Below are 17,537 nucleotides of genomic sequence, written 5' to 3'. Positions count from 1 at the left end.
TTGATGATAATAATGACATCTCGGTGTCTTCTTTACAACAGTCCATATCTGGATTCGTTAGGTATGATGTGACGTACGGAAAGGCTCGGCGTTCTAAGCAAATTGCTCTGGCGATTTGATGGGGTACTTAGGAGGAAGCGTACAATAGGGTGCCCCGCATCTTATGTGTAATGCATTACTACAACCCTGGCTTGAAATGGTTTATGGACACCAGAGGGATGTTTTTTTGGGACCCATTGAGGCATGTCCTCTATCGTGTGTTCTGGTCGTTCGCGCAAACGGAACATGCATTTCAGTTTTGTCGGCCAGTCATACTTGTTGATGGCACTTTCCTAACAGGAAAGTACAGGGGCACCTTGATGATGGTTGCTGCTGTTGATCCTGAGGATCAGATAGTACCCATGGCTTTTGATTTGGCAGAGGGAGAGAACAATGAATTGTGGTCATGGTTCATTCGCCTTCTACATGTGCAAGTGCTTGGCCCAACTCGCACTATATGTTTGATCTCGGACCATCACGTAGGGCTTCTTAATGCTGCAGCTGAGCATATAGATGGGTTCCCGCCTCTAATACATAGATGGTGCATGAGACACTTTGCTGCTAATTTCTGACGGCATCAACGAAAGCAGAAGGTATGTGACAAGGTAAAGGCTATTTATTATGTACGTACAGAGCACCAGTTCAAAGAGACAAAGAGAGAACTAGACAAGATGATAAATGCAGCGGGAAAGGCCTGGTTAGAGGCGCATATGGAACATAAGGCTCAGTGGGCGTTAGCATATGACAAGGGGTGTTTCAGGTATGGCATCATGACCACTAACTCCTCGGAGTCCTTCAACCGTGTATTCACCGGAGTTTGATCATTGCCTATGTCTGGAATTGATGAGTTATCGTTTCATAGTGCAACGAATATTTTGTGAAGAGGTGGAAACTTGCGCAGAGGAATATAGCTGAGCAGGGGCATTTTGGAAAGGCCAAAGCTGAACATTTAAAGGAGGCTGAGGAATTGGCCAAGCAGCACACGACCGAGCCGTATGGACCCTGCTGCCATATCTTTAGTGTACAGGGCAAGGGTGGCATAAGCTTGGGCGGCGAACGTTATGGTGGACGAAACTACTGAGTTGATCTTGAAAAGGTAGAGTGTGGTTGCAACGTCCCTCAGACCATGCATGCCCCTTGCTCTCATATGATCACGGCCTGTAGGGTTTGCGGGTACAACTATGAGGATCTACCATATATGTCACCCTTGTATCTTTGTTTGAACACCGTTAGTATTTGGGAGATGAGCTTTGAGCCATACCTTGACCCGACACAGTGGCCACCTTATAATGATTATGACTACGTGCCGCATTCGGATCTAATGAAGGTATGGAAGGGTAGGAGGAAGAAGAAGTGACTCAAGGGGGACATGGACGCTATGAGAGGGTACGACAAAGACATGTACGGTGGGGGAGACTACAACGAGACCCATGGTAGGAATCTGTGCTCCGTTTTCAAATAATTTGGTCACAAGGCTAGCCGGTATAGAAGATGAGGGCAGCAGGTGATTTCATATTGTGTTCGTACTGCATAACAAGTAGTTCAAATTTTGCAATGCTACATAATGTTAATCTGAATATTGTTAATTTGAATACTCTAACCCTTTTTTATCAATTTGTAATAGGATGACCTCTCCCATGCCGCACCAGCTGTACCCGCTTCTTGAGGTGGAGTACGACGACCCCCTTCTTCCACCGGACGACGAGGTTTTCAAGAGGCGTTTGAGGGATCCTTACATTCCAGGGACTTAGTTCATTACGTCGAACTTATGTCGAACGAATATTGTTGTCGAAAACTTGCAGACTCATAAACCAATAAAAATGAAATGTGGCAACTTGTCGTTCATTTATTTGCTTCATGTTCGTTTCAACTTGCGCATGATCGTGGCACCACTTGTAGTTTTGTACAGCACCGACAACAACTCAATTGAAGCTAGATGATGTCTATCCATGTCACTGCCACGCCGTCGTCTATGGCGTGGCACTGACGCGCTATTTAGTATGGCGCGGCACTGACGCACCGTGGACTCTGGCACGGCAGAACCTAGGCTATGGCACGGCCGAACCAGTGGGTTACGGTCGAGATAATTTCACCCAATTACGTTCATTTTAGAAATTTTGAATGCATGATACAAACAGATGTGATCACTTAAGATCGATCATGGGTAATCCAAGTACATGACACATGGGTACAATACATCAGTAGTTCAAATGGAATAAAGCATTGAATTTCTACTACATAATAAAGCATGGCTACATTGATCATTAATAAAGCATGGAACTAACAGTCGGCGCATTTAAAAACCCTCAGTTAGAAACATACTGAGTAAGTAACTCGTCGTCCGAGTACCAATCCTCAACCATAACCATGTTGTTGTGGCTAGGCTCACCTGCATTGTCCTGATCTGCCTTTCGTCTGTAGTAAGTGGCCTCCGCTTCATTTGCGGCCTCTGCGGCCTAAGTGAAGAACATGTCGTCATCCTCCTTTGCCTACAAGCTCGCCTTTGCTAGAGCGATGAGTTCGCTCAGTCTGTCAGTGTCGTCCTCAGCATCCTCCGCCTGCAAGCCCACCTCTGCTAGAGCAATGAGCTCGCTCAGTCTGTCAGTATCGTCCTTAGCCTCCTCCACCTACAAGCTCACCTCTACTAGAGCGATGGGCTCGCTGAGTCTGGCAGTGTCGTCCTCATCCTCATCCCCCTCATTAGACAACACAATCGGTAATTCAACGGTGCGACCAGCTCGCTTTCTGTGCTCATCTAACTTATTTTCCTCGTACCTTACATGAGCCACCTCTACAACATGGTCCTCGCTGTATCCAATCCCTTCATGTATAAAATGCAGTCAGTTAGCAACGCGACTATATTACATTTAAAATCAGGCAACAGAAAAAAGGCTTCGAAGTACTAACTAGCACATAATGAAACAACATGCTCGTTCAAGACCTGCATTTGTACTCTTGTCTTCTCCCTTGCCTCCTTCCTTGCCCTCTCCTCCTCTAATGTCATCCATCTCTCCAATCCCCATTTGACAAGCCCAACGTCGATCGGGTTACAAATACCATGTTGTCTAGCAAACTCACGCATCTTGTCTTTGTGATGTTTAACAAAAAGGTTGACGTAGTTAGGTCCATATCCCCTCTTTCATGCAATTACTTGCTTCTCCTTCAGTTTATCTAAGAACTTAGCAACCATTATAACATTCCCACCTGCATTTCCTAGTGCTATGTTCAAACGATAAATTATATCATATATGTCTTAGCAAAAGAAACAAAATACGATTCCATGGTTACCACAAAAATAACCAACCTCATCATAGTCAATCATATGGCCGCAATAATGGCCTATTCCAAGCTCTGAAGGGACTAGACCATGGTTGGATTTAACACCACATTCGCACTTGACTGGCGGCGCTTTGTAAATTAACCTTTCTTTCTTCTTTTGCTTTGCTTTTGGAGGTTCTTTGGGCCATTTGTTCTTAGGACCATACAACCACTCCTTGAAATGACACTTCACCATTGAATACACCTAAATAATGTGACATTAGTACATGACACATATAGCTCAACATTTCAATACATACACTTTGCACTTACTTCATGCTTGTTTGGACACACAAACTCCAACGTATTGTCAGGGTTTATCATGGCTCGGTTTCTGCAATGGCATAGAGGAGGTTCCTCGAGTCGTCTAACTATGGCTAAGTGCTTCTCCTTAGCCATCATTGGAGGGGGGTTAGGGGGAGGTGGAACTCACCGCTCGAAGTGCTCGTGGATGTCGCCCTCTCCACCAATCATCGAAAAAGAGGTACCTGGGGTCAAACTTGTCTACACCATCTATCCACTAAAAGAAAAGGCACCTCTCATGGGCCTATACAACAAAATATTAGTAACCTAGTAATACAAATGAAGAAGAAGAAAACATATGGAAACAATTACTTACAATAAAATGACTGCACGTGTAGAAGCAATGAGCCGCTGTGTCTGGATGTCTTGATTGAAACACGTCGGCCGGACGACCATAATCACAGTTAGGGACAGGGAGTTCAGGAGGGATGGGGACATCTTTGCTAGACTCGTCGGGGTATAATTCTCTAGGACGACCCTGTTTTCGCCATAACTGCTCCTGAAACATGTCTTCCATCTAATAAAATGATTCAAATTAAACATCAATCAAAATAACGCAAATTATTGTAAACTATAATCATTTGCAATGCAACTAAAATAATATAACCGACAATTAGAGCAACAAAAATATACATGGTAAATACACTTCTAACTAAATAATAGCTCCCATTCATAATATATCTATCCATCATTGAAACGAAAATAAAATGTGTGTCGTTACCTTGCACAAGGATGAGGAGGGAGGGAGGTGAAAGAGGAATGGAAGGGAAGGGAGGCGACAATGGAGGGCCAGGCGGGGGCCAGGACTAGCCGCATCGGTTTTATTCGGCTCTGTCGCGCCACGGATCAGGGTGCGGCAGTGTCGCGCCAAGATCGGTGGTGTGGCAGGCCCTGCCCTGTCAGCGGTCAGCGACCCCGGTTGTCGCCATGTCAGCCCTCTGTCGTGCCACCATGCATGGCGCGGCACAGGCATATGGCCGCGCCAGGGCAATAGGCGCGGCCAAAAGTGTTAGTTTTAAAAAAACCCGACCATGTTAGATTTCAAATTAGTTTCCAAAAAGTGTTAAAATTAAAAAAAAAATCCACCTACGAGCACTCACTCTCCACCCGCATGTCGCGGGGACCAAGGCCAACGCTGTCACCACCCGCTACGTGCTCGACGCGCTCTCCTTCCCTGCCCACATCACACCTTACTCCATTCTCCTCTCCTACCCCATCCACCGCTCCCTCTCCCTTTCAGCGCCAGGCCGTGGTGTCATCACCTCCTTCTCCCCAAAGCAGGAGACCTACCCCAACGACCCCTACGCAGCCGCAGTGGCGGAGACCATCCTGATGTTCTATGCTTACGCAGCCTCTAGGTCGGTCTCGGCGGAGGCCGTGTACGCCAACTATGGCCACGAGGAGGACTTCGCCTACCAAGCCTCCCGCGGTGTGGATGTCACGGGTAAGGTCACGATCACGCGATATGGGAGGATCCACTGCGAGGACATCGCGCACAACGCGTGTGCCGCCGGCACCATGGCCGTGGTGGTGTACATTGACCCGCTGGAGTACGGTGGCACACCCGCTGAGCGGTGGTTCCCCGACTCGTGCTGGCTGCCGCTCAATAGCGTGCAGGTGGGGAGCCTGTTCTGGGGCGTGGGCGACCCGACGACGCCGATGTGGGCATCATCCGAGGGCTGCGAGCGCGTTAGCGTGGAGGAGGCCATGAACACCGATGACATGCCGCTCATCCCGGCACTGCCGGTGTTGGCTCAGGACACGATGGAGATACATAGAGCCGTGGGCGAGGCCGTGGTGCCGGTGGACTGGCAGGGCCGAGAGGGCGGCCCCGTGTACTGCCTCGGCCCCGGGCCAGCAGTTTTGAACCTAACGTATCTTGTATGTACAATTCAATTCGAGGCATCTTTCGTCTTTTCGGTTCATTGCCTTTGGGCTTGACGCTATTGTTTTGGATTTTGCAGGGGAATGATACGATGTCAACAATTGAGAATGTCTTTGCCATTATCGAAGGCGTCGAAGAGCCCGATAGGTAACTAATTCCTTTTTTTATCTTGTTATTATTGTTAGTTGATCTCCACCAATAGGCCCGGCCCTTGGATCTATGCCCTGATCGGGGGCGTCCAACTCTAATATAGTTGGTGGGCCCCTGTCACACAACACTATAAAGAGAGGTAGGGATCAAGGTTCTAAGAATGAGGTTGACCAGAGCAGATGTAACCACGAACAAAAAACCTAACCTGATCTAAAGAGGGTGCTGCCAATGATGGGAAGCCCCACTGACTCCGTCGTACCTCTGCATCACCACTAGACCTCATCTCCACCATGCTGGACTCCACCGCGTTGAGCTCCCTCGACAATGACGTCCACGAGGCTACGGCGCAACTGTGCCAGGGCGAACTAGAGGAACCCTAAGTTAGATGCTTACCCTGATCTATGGTTTAGAGGCACTATTGTTTTTAACAATGGTACCAGAGCCAAGGTTACTGGTGTGTAGATCTAGTATGGGGTAAAGCATTAAAAAGAAATAAAAGAAAGAACAAGGGTTCGATCCATTATGGATTGAAACCCTAACCCTAACTGGGTAAAAGAAAAGAGAAAGAGAACATGAGCGTGGCGAGCATCACTGACTGCCAGTCACCACCGCACGAGGAAACTTGCCGCACCGTTGTCTTCATCGGTGCGCGGCAAGAAAAGATCAGAGGGTTCAACCGAACCCAAGCCGAAAGAAAAATGAATCAGGTTAATCCTAACCCTAACGAAACCCTAACCCTAACCCAAATCCCCAATCGGCAAAGAACCAAGAAGAAACAAACAAGAAAGCAGAGAACCGATCAGATTTAGTTCGGATCTAAGAAGAAAGAGAGTTTTCCTAACCCTAACCCTAACTGGGTGAAAGAAAGAAGAAGAGAGAGGGATTCAGCCTAGAAGAGAATCAAAGCCGAACCCTAAACCCATGAAGACCCTCTGGGGAAGAAGAACAGTGGGTCAGATTCTGAACCCTAACCCTAGATCTAAACCCTTACCCCCAACACCAGTTCGGATAAGAGAAGAAGAAGATCCAAATCGGAGAAGAAGGGGAAGGAGCCAACCTCGCCGTGCGTCGGGCTAACCCTTCGCCGGCATAGGAGAAGAAGGCTGAGCTGAGGGAGATGTTTTGCCTGGGCTCGGCCAAGGGGGCGCCATGGCTAGGCCGCTCGACGGTGGCGTGCTCACCCGCTCGGGAGCGCGCGCGCCGACTAGGGGGCCGGCGACGGCGCCGTGGCTGCCTGCTCCACCGCTTTGCTCGCTCGGTGTACCGTGCGGCTGAGAGAGAAAGGCAGAGAAGAAATGGACAAGGGTTAAAGAGGGCCAGCCACGCAGGGGAGCGTGGTCTCACCGCTGCAAACGACGGTGCCATCTCTCTCTCTCAGCTCCGGTTGCTGCTCGCTGCTGCTGCGTTGAGTGAGAAGGAGCGTGGGCGTAGAGAGAGAAGAGGGAGGGGCGAATGACGCTAGGATTTCAGCGGAGGCGCTAAGGTCGTCGTTTTAATCCGCCGAGATGCGCGCGTGGCCGTCCGATCTGCATCAACGAGCAAATCAACCGGGCCAGAATCAGGCCCAGGCGGGCGCGAGCGGGAGGCCGTTTTGCCGGCCCAGGCCCAGGTTGCGGTGCGTGTGTGTGGGCTGCTGTGGCAGGCCAGGCCGTGCACTATTGCTGCTGGGCCGGTACTGTAGCTACAGGCCGAGCCACAATAAATAGTAAATAAAGTTCCAAGTTTATTTAATTTTCAGAAGCAAATTTTGATCATATTTGTCTACTTTAAATATCCTGTTAAAATTTGAACCAACGGGATAATTTTTTAGAGAATATTTGAGAAAAGTTTAATGCTTCTAAAAAATAGATAATAAATTTTTTCATGTTTTCGCTGCTAAAAAATAGTTGATTCTCCAGTTATTTTGAACCAACGTGATATTTAATTGGAGAAAAAGAGATTTTGACTTGATTGTGATGTTGTTATTTTCTAACCAATGTTGTTAATAACAATATCGTAATTTTAATGATTTTATGCATTAATTCTATTTCTGTCCAACGGTGATGTAGAATTAGTGTATAAGAACAGTTGTAAATTTTAATGATTTATGCATTAATTCTATTTCTGTCCAACGGTGATATAGAATTAGTGTATAAGAATAGTTGTATGTTTTAATTTTGACCAACATTGAAATCAAGGTATGCAATTGTTGTTATTTTTTATGTTAAGAAAAAGTTTGACCAGGCCTTTATCTTGGCTGAGGTAAACTAGGTAGCCACATCACCGTGTTCCACTGAGCCTGTGGCACTAGTGAGGGAGACAAACGAGGCTGATGCCACTTGGGCAACTAAAGAGAAGGATTTTGAATCTCAAAAGATGTCATATGACCTTGAGCATAGGAAGCAGGTCACTGCTAATAAAAAATATTTGGCTATGATAAAGAACACGATTAAGCCTATAATTGTGGGCTCAATCCCAGAGTGTGACACGGTCACCGAGTACCTCGATAGAATAAAGAGTAAGTTCACTGGCTCTTCAAAGACATATGCTACCCAGCTGATAAAGCAGCTGGTGATAGAGAGTTAATCTAGAAATGGTAGCATAAGAGAGCTCACGATGCATCGTCAAAATTATGGCACTGTCGTTTAGGCCATATTTCGAGGGGGGGAATAGAAAGACTAGTTAAGAATAATATTCTTCGTCCATTAGAGCTCTCAGATTTAGAACAATGCAGAGAATACATAAAAAGAAAGTATGTAAAGAAAATTAAGAAAGATATCAAACGAAGCGCAGGAATTTTATAGATTATTCACATAGACATTTGTGGTCAGTTTCCTATAAAGAGTGTGGATGGTTATGATTCATTCATAACATTCACAGATGATTACTCCCATTATGGCTACATTTATCCAATCAAAGAAAGAACAGAAGAATTTGATAAATTTAAGATATTTAAGGCAGAAGTTGAAATTCAACGCAATTTAAAGATTAAGATAGTCAGGTTCGACCATGGGGGGAGTACTACGGTCGGCATACCCCATGTGGCTAAGTTTCTAGACCTTTTTGCAAGGTTCTTACAGGAGAATGATATAGTAGCTAAGTATTCTACACTGAGCGAACCTCAGCAGAATGGAGTAGCTAAAAGACACAATCATACCCTGATGGATATGGTGCGCAGTATGATAAGTTACTCCACCTTACCGTTGAGCCTATGGATGAAGGCGTTAAAACCACCATTCATATTCTCAATAGAGTACTAAGTGAGTCGGTGCCCAAAATACCGTATGAGTTGTGGACAGGAAGAGTACCCTCACTAAACCACTTACATGTGTGCGGGAGTCCTGCTGAGGCTAAAGTATTTAACCCAAACATTAGGAAGCTAGATCCCAAAATAGTAAGTTGTCATTTCATTGGCTACCCAAAAAAAGTCAAAATGTTTTTGTTTTTACTATCCAGACAGACATACAAAGTTTATGGAAACAAGACACACTGTCTTCCTAGAGGATGAAATAATGAGGGGGAGCATGGTAGCTCAAGAAATTGACCTTGAAGAGAAGCGGGTGTATGCGCCCACTCCGATGATTCATGAGCCATTTTTCTCACTACCTGCTGTCGCTGCACCGATAGTGCAAGATACTGTGGTGCCAGCACCTGTTGTTATTCCGCCTGTGGCAACAATGAATGACGATGAGGAACCTATTCTTTAGGATCCTGTAGAACCTATTGCCACACATGAGGGGGAGCAACAACAGCCTCAAATAGAAGATGTGCCAAATGTGGAGGCCCCTAGAAGGTCTCAAAGAGTTAGAAAATTAGCTATTCCTGCTGACTATGAAGTAGACAACACTGAGGAATTTTAAATGGAGGATGATCCCACCTCATTTGAAGAAGCCATGAGAACTGATCATTCATCAAAGTGGCTTGAGACCATGGAAGATGAAATGAAATATATAAATGCCAATAAAGTTTGGGACTTGAAAATAATTTCTAAAGGAGACAAAACAGTAGGCTGTAAATGGGTCTACAAAACAAAATTTGACTCTCAAGGAAATATAGAGAGATATAAAGCGTGACTTGTGGTAAAAGGCTTTACGCAAAGAGAAGGAATTTATTATAATGAGACATTTTCTTCAGTCTTATGTAAAGATTCCTTCAGAATCATAATAGCATTAGTGGCACATTACGATTTAGAATTACATCAGATGGATGTAAAGACGGCATTTCTCAACGGAGACTTGGAAGAAAATGTTTACATGACACAACAGAAAGGTTTTGTCATGGAAAGATAAGAACGAATAGGATGCCACCTAAAGAAAGGTTTTGTCATGGAAGAAAAAGAACGAATGGGATGCCGCCTAAAGAAATCCATTTATAGATCAAAACAAGCTTCAAGACAGTGGTACTTGAAGTTTGATCAGACAATAAGAAATTTTGGGTTTAAAGAGAATGTTGAGGACAATTGTGTTTATGCAAAGTTTAAGAATGGAAAATTTATCTTCCTTGTCCTGTATGTGGATGATATCGTACTTGCTAGTAGTGATGTCAGTCTACTACTGGAGACAAAGAAGTTTTGTCCTCAAAATTTGATATGAAAGATCTTGGTGAAGCTTCGTTCGTTTTAGGGATCGAGATTCACTGAGATAGAAGTAAAGGGGTATTAGGACTGTCACAAAAGGCATACATAGAAAAGATATTAAAGAAATTCAGTATGCACAAATGTAGTCCCTCACCTGCTCCTATAGTCAAGGGCGACAGATATAGGGATTTTCAATGCCCTAGGAGCCAGTATAAGATCGATCAAATTCAAAATGGTTTTATATGCTTTAGTTGTCAGAAGCTTGCAATATGCTCAAGTATGTATGCGCCCTGACTTGGTATTTGTTACCAGGTTACTTGGTAGATTCCAGAGCAATCCTGGAACAGAACATTGGAAATTAGTAAAGAAAGTCTTACGTTATTTGCAAGGAACGAAAAGCCTCATGATGACGTATAGAAGATCTGATTCACTCCATATAGTGGGATATTCAGATTCTGATTATGCGGGAGATGATAGAAAATCCACGTCTGGATATGTATTCACTCTCGCAAGGGGAGCTATTTTATGGAAAAGCTCAAAGCAAACCGTCACTATATCGTCCACAATGTATACCGGGTTTGTAGTGTGTTATGAGGCAACGGGGCCGGTGAACTGGCTAAAGAAGTTCATGCCCGGTTTGAAGGTGGTTGACGACATCTATAGATCACTTAAGTTACACTGCGATAATAATTCAACAGTACAGTATGCTCACAACAATAAGTCAAGTGGTGCTGCCAAACACATTGACATAAAGTATTATGTTGTGAAAGATAAAGTCTGGGATCATGTCATAAGTCTTGAGCATATAAGTACCGAAAAGATGCTCGTGGATCCGGTTACAAAAGGCTTACCACCCAACGTGTTCAGAGAACATGTAGCTAGCATGGGTTTAAGGGAAAGCCTATAATTCCTGGATAAAAGAAGACCCAAAGTTAAGTATCTATTTTAGAACAGAGTGGTGTGTTGTAGTTGTTGAATCTATCGGCAATTGACCATGACGATGAAACATGCTGTATGCGCTAATCTGTAATGGAATGAACAAAAGTAAATGATATAAAATTAAAAGATGGTAGTGAGATCATGTGGAAGAATGTTAGTTGATCTCCATCAATAGACCCAATTGGACCCTTGGATCTGCGCCCTGATCAGGGGCGCCCAACCCTAATATGGTTGGTGGGCCCCCGTCGCACAGCACTATAAAGAGAGGTGGAGATCAAGGCTCTAAGAACGAGGTTGACCGGAGCCGATGTAACCACGAACAGAAAACCTAACCCAATCTAAAGAGCTGCCAGCGACGGGAAGCCCCACTGACTCCGCCGTACCTCTGCATCGCCACTGGACCTCGTCTCCACCACGCTGGACTCCGCCGCGCCGAGCTCCCTCGACATAAGCATCCACGAGGCTGCAGCGCAACTGCGTCAGGGCGAACTAGAGGAACCCTAAATAAGATGCTTACCCGATCTACGATTTAGAGGCACTATTGTTTCTAACAATTATTAGGTAACAAATTCTTGGTGGAAGGTGACGTTGCATCTTTCTGTTTTGTCAAACCTGTGAAGTTCACGCAGCCCACCTGGGCAGTTGAGAGCACTACTTTTGTTGTGCTGTCGTTGACCTTATATATAGATTATAGAAGGTTAATGAGCGTCCTCTAAACTTATAAAGAGGTGTCATTTAGATCTACGAACTTTGAAAATGTATTTCTGAGTCTGTAAAAGTGATGTACCACACATCCTAATGAACTTGTAAAATGGTACATGGTAAGTCTATTTATGGACCACTGCGGTGCATAACTTAACAAATTTAGAGACTAGAAATGTATTTTCAAAGTTTATGAAGCTACTAAGTGGCATCCTTGATAAGTTTGCGGACTGCTCATGCATTTAACTTGTTGTTATACAAAGATAAAAAAATGGAAGTATCTGATAACTCTTTTCGCTTGCCAAGAAAAAAGAAATTATATGACCCGGTGTCCACGAAATTTCCTTCCTATTAGATAATGATTTAAGAGATCTAATAAGTAATTTATTGTATACTCATATGTCCCTTATTAACTATCGGTTGGGAAGGGCATGTTTCTCTTATGAGCACAGTTCCCGAGCGACCAACAAAAAGTGACGGCGGGAGTATAGAAGAAAAAAAGATGTCCTATCAAGGTGTGCACAGCGTGGACGCGTGGTACTACAAAATTCTATAATCATGTATACTCCTTAATCTTTTAAACCTGTTAGCATATCCTATAGAGGATAGGGCCCACTTGCAGATCGGAAAGTTCTGCAGGTACATCATTATTTTGGAAAAGACATCTACTATGTAATTCAACCACTCCGACTTTTCATACATGTTCAGGTTGGCTTGGGATGGCCATTTGTTGGCCTTCCTTGTAATGTACAGTAGCTATGAAAATCTTTCCTTCAAGAGAAAAAAAAATAGCTAAGCACGATTAAGAACCAGATGCATAAGGTCAAGCTCTTTTGTTCTTTTAATTTATTGGAAACTCTTTCACTGAAGGCTCATTTTAGATGGGTAGCTCTTGTAGTATCTCTCAGCCTCTCATGACTGTAAAAGGATTTCCTCGAAAGCAATTTTTTTCTTAACGAACAAAAACAAACAATTAGACTCAGTCCTAGCCTCCGAGGTACTCACAGTTTAAACAAATATTGAAGAGTATCAATCTGCTTATCTGCATATAGGCGTTGGCACAATTTAACCACATTGAATATTATATTTTTTCTGCCAAATATGTGACTGAACTGAGAATTTTTAACATTCTGTGATCCAGATATGTCATTCTTGGTAACCATCGTGATGCTTGGACGTTTGGTGCATCCGATCCCAACAGTGGAACAGCAGCTATGATTGAGGTAGTCGTCAGTTACAAAATGTCTTCTGTATACTTTAGTACGCTACTACGCTTTGTTTTTGTTGATCTACTATGCCAGAATACTGATTACAGTAGTTTAGAGCAGGTACTAGCCATGTCCTCGTTTAATACCTAGCGCTAGGTGCCTTGCCTAGGTCTTCGCTTGTTGCTAGGCCTTTAACCCCTCCCCTTCTGTTTTTGAGGAAATCTGTGGCCCTGGTCTTCTGGCCGTGTCTTGTACATAAAACTGCTTCCTCTTAATTAAAAGGCAGAACTCCCATGTTCGTTTTAAGGCCATGTCCTCTGAATAGTTTGCTGAAGTGACTGAACCTTAGTTCCATTTCATGTTTCTATGCCTGACCTCAATATTGTACTGTACATGATACACGATCTGCTACTTATCTGGCTCATAACATGTTATTTCACTCTTTGTCCATCTAGTTAGCTCAAAGGTTTTCAATGCTGCAAAAGCACGGGTGGAGACCTCGAAGAACCATTATCTTCTGTAGTTGGGATGCGGAAGAATATGGACTGGTGTGTTTCTATATCTGAACCACTCTTGTCCGTCTTTAAAACAGCAAGATTGATCATATTTGCATTTAATTTACTCAGACAGGATCTACTGAATGGGTTGAAGAAAACCGGGAGATGTTATATTCTAGAGCTGTTGCTTATCTGAATATTGATGTTTCAGTCGTTGGTCCAGGATTCCTGCCTTCTACAACTCCCCAACTCGACGAGTTACTTCAGCAAGTAACTAAAGTGGTATGTCCATCCTACCTGAAAGGCTGAAACTAGTGATAATAGCATACCCAGGAAGAGGGAAAACATGATACTATAGTTAAATTTGTTTGCTTTTGGTCTCCATGTTAGTAGTCAACAATACGAATGTAGTGTTTTCCTTGTTAAGATGCCCAAAATTTTAACTGCTCTTTGTCAATTTGTGAACGTTCAAGATCCTGATAATTCATCTCAGACTGTGTATGATTCATGGATTAAATCGAGCATTCCTCCCCGGGTGAGTTGTTGCAGCTTGCTTATCCAACAGCCTACCCTCTATGTAGTGCTGAGGACCCAGTTAGTTGTCACTATTATATAGTGATTGCATTGTTATCGAGCTACAAGTTCCTTTGAGTTTTAGTTCCATCCCTCAAGAATTATGTGGTTTCAGGACGGGAAACCACTTCTACTTCCTGACAAATTATATTACATTACTCACTATTCACTGCGTATCTCCTGCATTAAGGTTCTAAGACTAGGTGATGGAGGATCAGACTATTCAGCATTCGTCCAACATGTTGGTATTCCTTCGATGAATATAATTTTTGGTGAAGGTAATGCCGCTGCTCTTTGCTATTTGCCTGCCCAGTGACTTTTGTATTTTTCAATGAACTTTCCTGGGCACTTTTGCTTTTGTAGGACCAGGATATCCGGTTTACCACTCCTTAGAGCAAGGCTAATAATACAGCCGGCTTGCTGGCTGTAAGGTTCCTTGCAGCCTTCTCTCAGCCCACTCATATAGTAGTTGGCTATTTACAGTTAATACATGGCCCACTTATCTCTCTCACAGACTTTCTTAGTTCTTGTGCCCAAGCCGGCTGTAAGCTTACAGCCCGCTTCTCCTCTCTCTCCTCCTCTCTCTCCTCCACCTCAGCATTTAGTCGGCTTACAGCCTGCTATTATACTTGCTCTTATATGATGACTACGTATGGATGGCGAAATTCGGAGATCCTGGGTTCCGTAGGCATGTGGCAGGTCTGCTCAATGATACTGTTTTTGTGCAAAATATTAGTTGAGGTGTTATCTGCGCCACCACGACATGGTAACCAAGATTCTTCATCTTGCAGCTGCTAGTAGGGGCGGAGCCAGCCCTGTTCATTGCTGTCCTGAGATTTTCATTGCAAATTGATGCTCATACGTAAATTTAAGCCATGACGTAGTACTTATGACATCAGTGGAATTTTGGCTGGATCCGCTACTGGCTGCTAGCATATGGGGAATGATGGCTTTGAGGTTGGCAAATGAAGAGATCCTACCCTTCAATTACATGTCCTATGCAATTGAGCTTGAGGTAAGACGACTCCAGTGTTCACTAAGTGCCGCTTCTGACCTTCTGTAGGCCAGTAGAGCCACTCAGACACAGGGGACAAAGGAAAATTAACACATAGATATCCTTGTTACTATGGAAACATGACGAGGCCCTAAATTTCTTCCGGCGGCAGGAATACACAAAGACGGTAGAGAAGGAAGTGAAGGGAACAACTGTCACTTGTTCCCCACTGTACAACTCAATCAGAACTCTCAGAGCGGCAGCTACCAAAGTGAATAGCGAACAAAAGGTACTTTCACATGAGAATTGCTGCTCGAGTTATGCAGAACTTACAGTCTACCATACTGCGTTTTGTGCACTGTGATGACTAAGAGACATGGGCACTTTCAGGAACTTCAAAAGCAACTCTTGAGCAAGCAGCTGAACAAGGATTCACTGAAAATCCAACAGCTCAATGACCGGCTTATGCAGACCGAGCGAGCATTCACTAGCAGGGAAGGCATCTTCAAGCTAGAATGGTTTAAGCATCTGGTGAGCAGATACTCATGCGCAAAGCACTCACCTTCTACTCTGGAAATTGCATAAGGCTCGTACACACGGCTTATAGTTATACTAACAGTAAGTGTTCCCATCCATAGGTGTATGGACCTTCAGATCAGAATGACTGGGATACTGCAATCTATCCCGGTATAGCCAATGCAATAGCCAGCGCTTGGAGCAGCAACACTTCGGAGTCGTGGAAGTTTGTACAGCAAGAGGTCTACAGAGTGGCCAGGGCCGTGACACAAGCATCTGCTATACTGAGTTGTCGTCTGACATGATAGGATTCAAACCATCTTCGTTAAAAAAAAAGGAGATTGGAATCTTCTATCAAAAAAACAATCAGACAAGAGAACTGCTGATTATATTAAAAAGAAGTTACCCGGGCTGAGTCTACAACCGAGCAACAATAACCTTAAAAGGGTCAAGCAGCAGCAGCAGCAATAAGCAACTAACCATGGTGCCCGAATGGATTGAGGCCTCAACACATGCCAAACAACATCATCTCTTCATAGTTCTATACCATTTCTCTCAAAAACTTGTACAACCACGGCCACACCATAAGGACCAACCGCCCCTAGTCGTTTATCATGCTGTACCACTATCGCCGTTGTCAAGGTGATAAGCCATCTTGCTCACGCCGTTATTACCAACGGATGCAACGATGTCCCACACCGCTCTAGTCATTACGATGTAAAACTAGACGTCGTAATTCGCTGCAAGCTATGAAGCTACCATGCCATCAGTAGGACAACATTTACACCATATCGAACCAGAATAAGTCATCGTCATGCTTGCGTCGTTGTACCAACGATGTCCCACACCGCTCTGACCATTGTCGTGCAAGACTAAAGAATCATAGTTCATCGTCGTGCAAGACTAAAGATATCGTAGTTCGTTGCAAGCCATGTAGCTATCATGCTATCAGCAGGACAACATTTACAGCATACATGCCTAGAATACAGATCTAGAGAATAATCATGACATGCTAATTAATAATCCTCCGGGTAATTTGATCCCAGATGGACACGAAGAGGATATAATTATGACAAGGTATACTCGATTGCGATGGACTACGCATGACAGTAATTAGCATGTTACTTGTAAAGGTACTTTGTGTTTATGTGTGCCTATCAACTCGTTCTACGGTCCGGTCTAGAATCTTATCTATTCTATACTAGAAGAGCGAAGGATTTTGAAAAATTACTGTTACTCAAAAGTTTATTATTCACCCTATGTTATCACCCTTGGATGGCTTAGTATCTTCAAATCTAAACGCATAAAGATACGAGGTATTACGATCACCCTTTAGGCACCTTATGGCATCCATAGTGGGGAGAAAAAGCAGCCCATAGACTACCTAAAGCAGAGGCGGAGCTTCCCATACGGCAGGGTGGGGCAGCTGCCCCACTTACCGCCAGCAGGGAGCCTCTAGTATCCCTCTGTTCTTCGTCACCTCCTGCATCTCCGAGCGGTGGTGCCCGGCGACGCGGCCGAACCTGCAAGCCAGGAACGTGTTCTCTGGATAGGAAATAAAACTATGGCCTGAGCAAAGGCTAAGGCCCAATAGCCCACCAATGGAGCAGCCCAAGTGGCAAGCGCCCTAAGCCACCGAGTCCCCAGCCCAAGCACTCAACAGCTAGCTTCAGCGGTCACTCCCAAATCCACGATTTCGCATCGCCACCGCCGTCCGCCATTTTTCCTACTAACTGTTTACAAAGGTTTATCGTATAATGTGCAAGCAGATATTTGATTGCCTGCAATGTTCTTGCAAAGTTTTTTTTACCAGGCCTTCTAAAGAAATCTGGTGCTTATGTTTTTCCTTTGTTCTAAC

General features: G+C 44.3%; 1 protein-coding gene across 1 annotated transcript in view; it reads left to right on the top strand.

Annotated features, from left to right (window-relative positions):
• LOC136458964 (probable glutamate carboxypeptidase LAMP1) overlaps nucleotides 1-15,984 on the top strand; it is a 32,752-nt gene extending 16,768 nt beyond the window's left edge. Inside the window, exons 2-14 of the mRNA XM_066458861.1 lie at nucleotides 4,743-5,541; nucleotides 5,625-5,692; nucleotides 13,033-13,114; nucleotides 13,555-13,647; nucleotides 13,726-13,877; nucleotides 14,062-14,131; nucleotides 14,360-14,447; nucleotides 14,533-14,557; nucleotides 14,804-14,868; nucleotides 15,069-15,184; nucleotides 15,336-15,452; nucleotides 15,554-15,694; nucleotides 15,802-15,984. Coding sequence (XP_066314958.1) covers nucleotides 4,743-5,541; nucleotides 5,625-5,692; nucleotides 13,033-13,114; nucleotides 13,555-13,647; nucleotides 13,726-13,877; nucleotides 14,062-14,131; nucleotides 14,360-14,447; nucleotides 14,533-14,557; nucleotides 14,804-14,868; nucleotides 15,069-15,184; nucleotides 15,336-15,452; nucleotides 15,554-15,694; nucleotides 15,802-15,984 — 1,999 coding nt within the window. The remainder of the gene's footprint in view (nucleotides 1-4,742; nucleotides 5,542-5,624; nucleotides 5,693-13,032; nucleotides 13,115-13,554; nucleotides 13,648-13,725; nucleotides 13,878-14,061; nucleotides 14,132-14,359; nucleotides 14,448-14,532; nucleotides 14,558-14,803; nucleotides 14,869-15,068; nucleotides 15,185-15,335; nucleotides 15,453-15,553; nucleotides 15,695-15,801) is intronic.
• Nucleotides 15,985-17,537: the final 1,553 nt, after the last annotated feature.

Source organism: Miscanthus floridulus, chromosome 6 (assembly GCF_019320115.1).
Source record: "Miscanthus floridulus cultivar M001 chromosome 6, ASM1932011v1, whole genome shotgun sequence".
NCBI lineage: Eukaryota > Viridiplantae > Streptophyta > Magnoliopsida > Poales > Poaceae > Miscanthus > Miscanthus floridulus.
The sequence above is the reverse complement of the archived record's forward strand: the minus strand, read 5'-3'. Positions and strand labels throughout refer to the sequence as shown.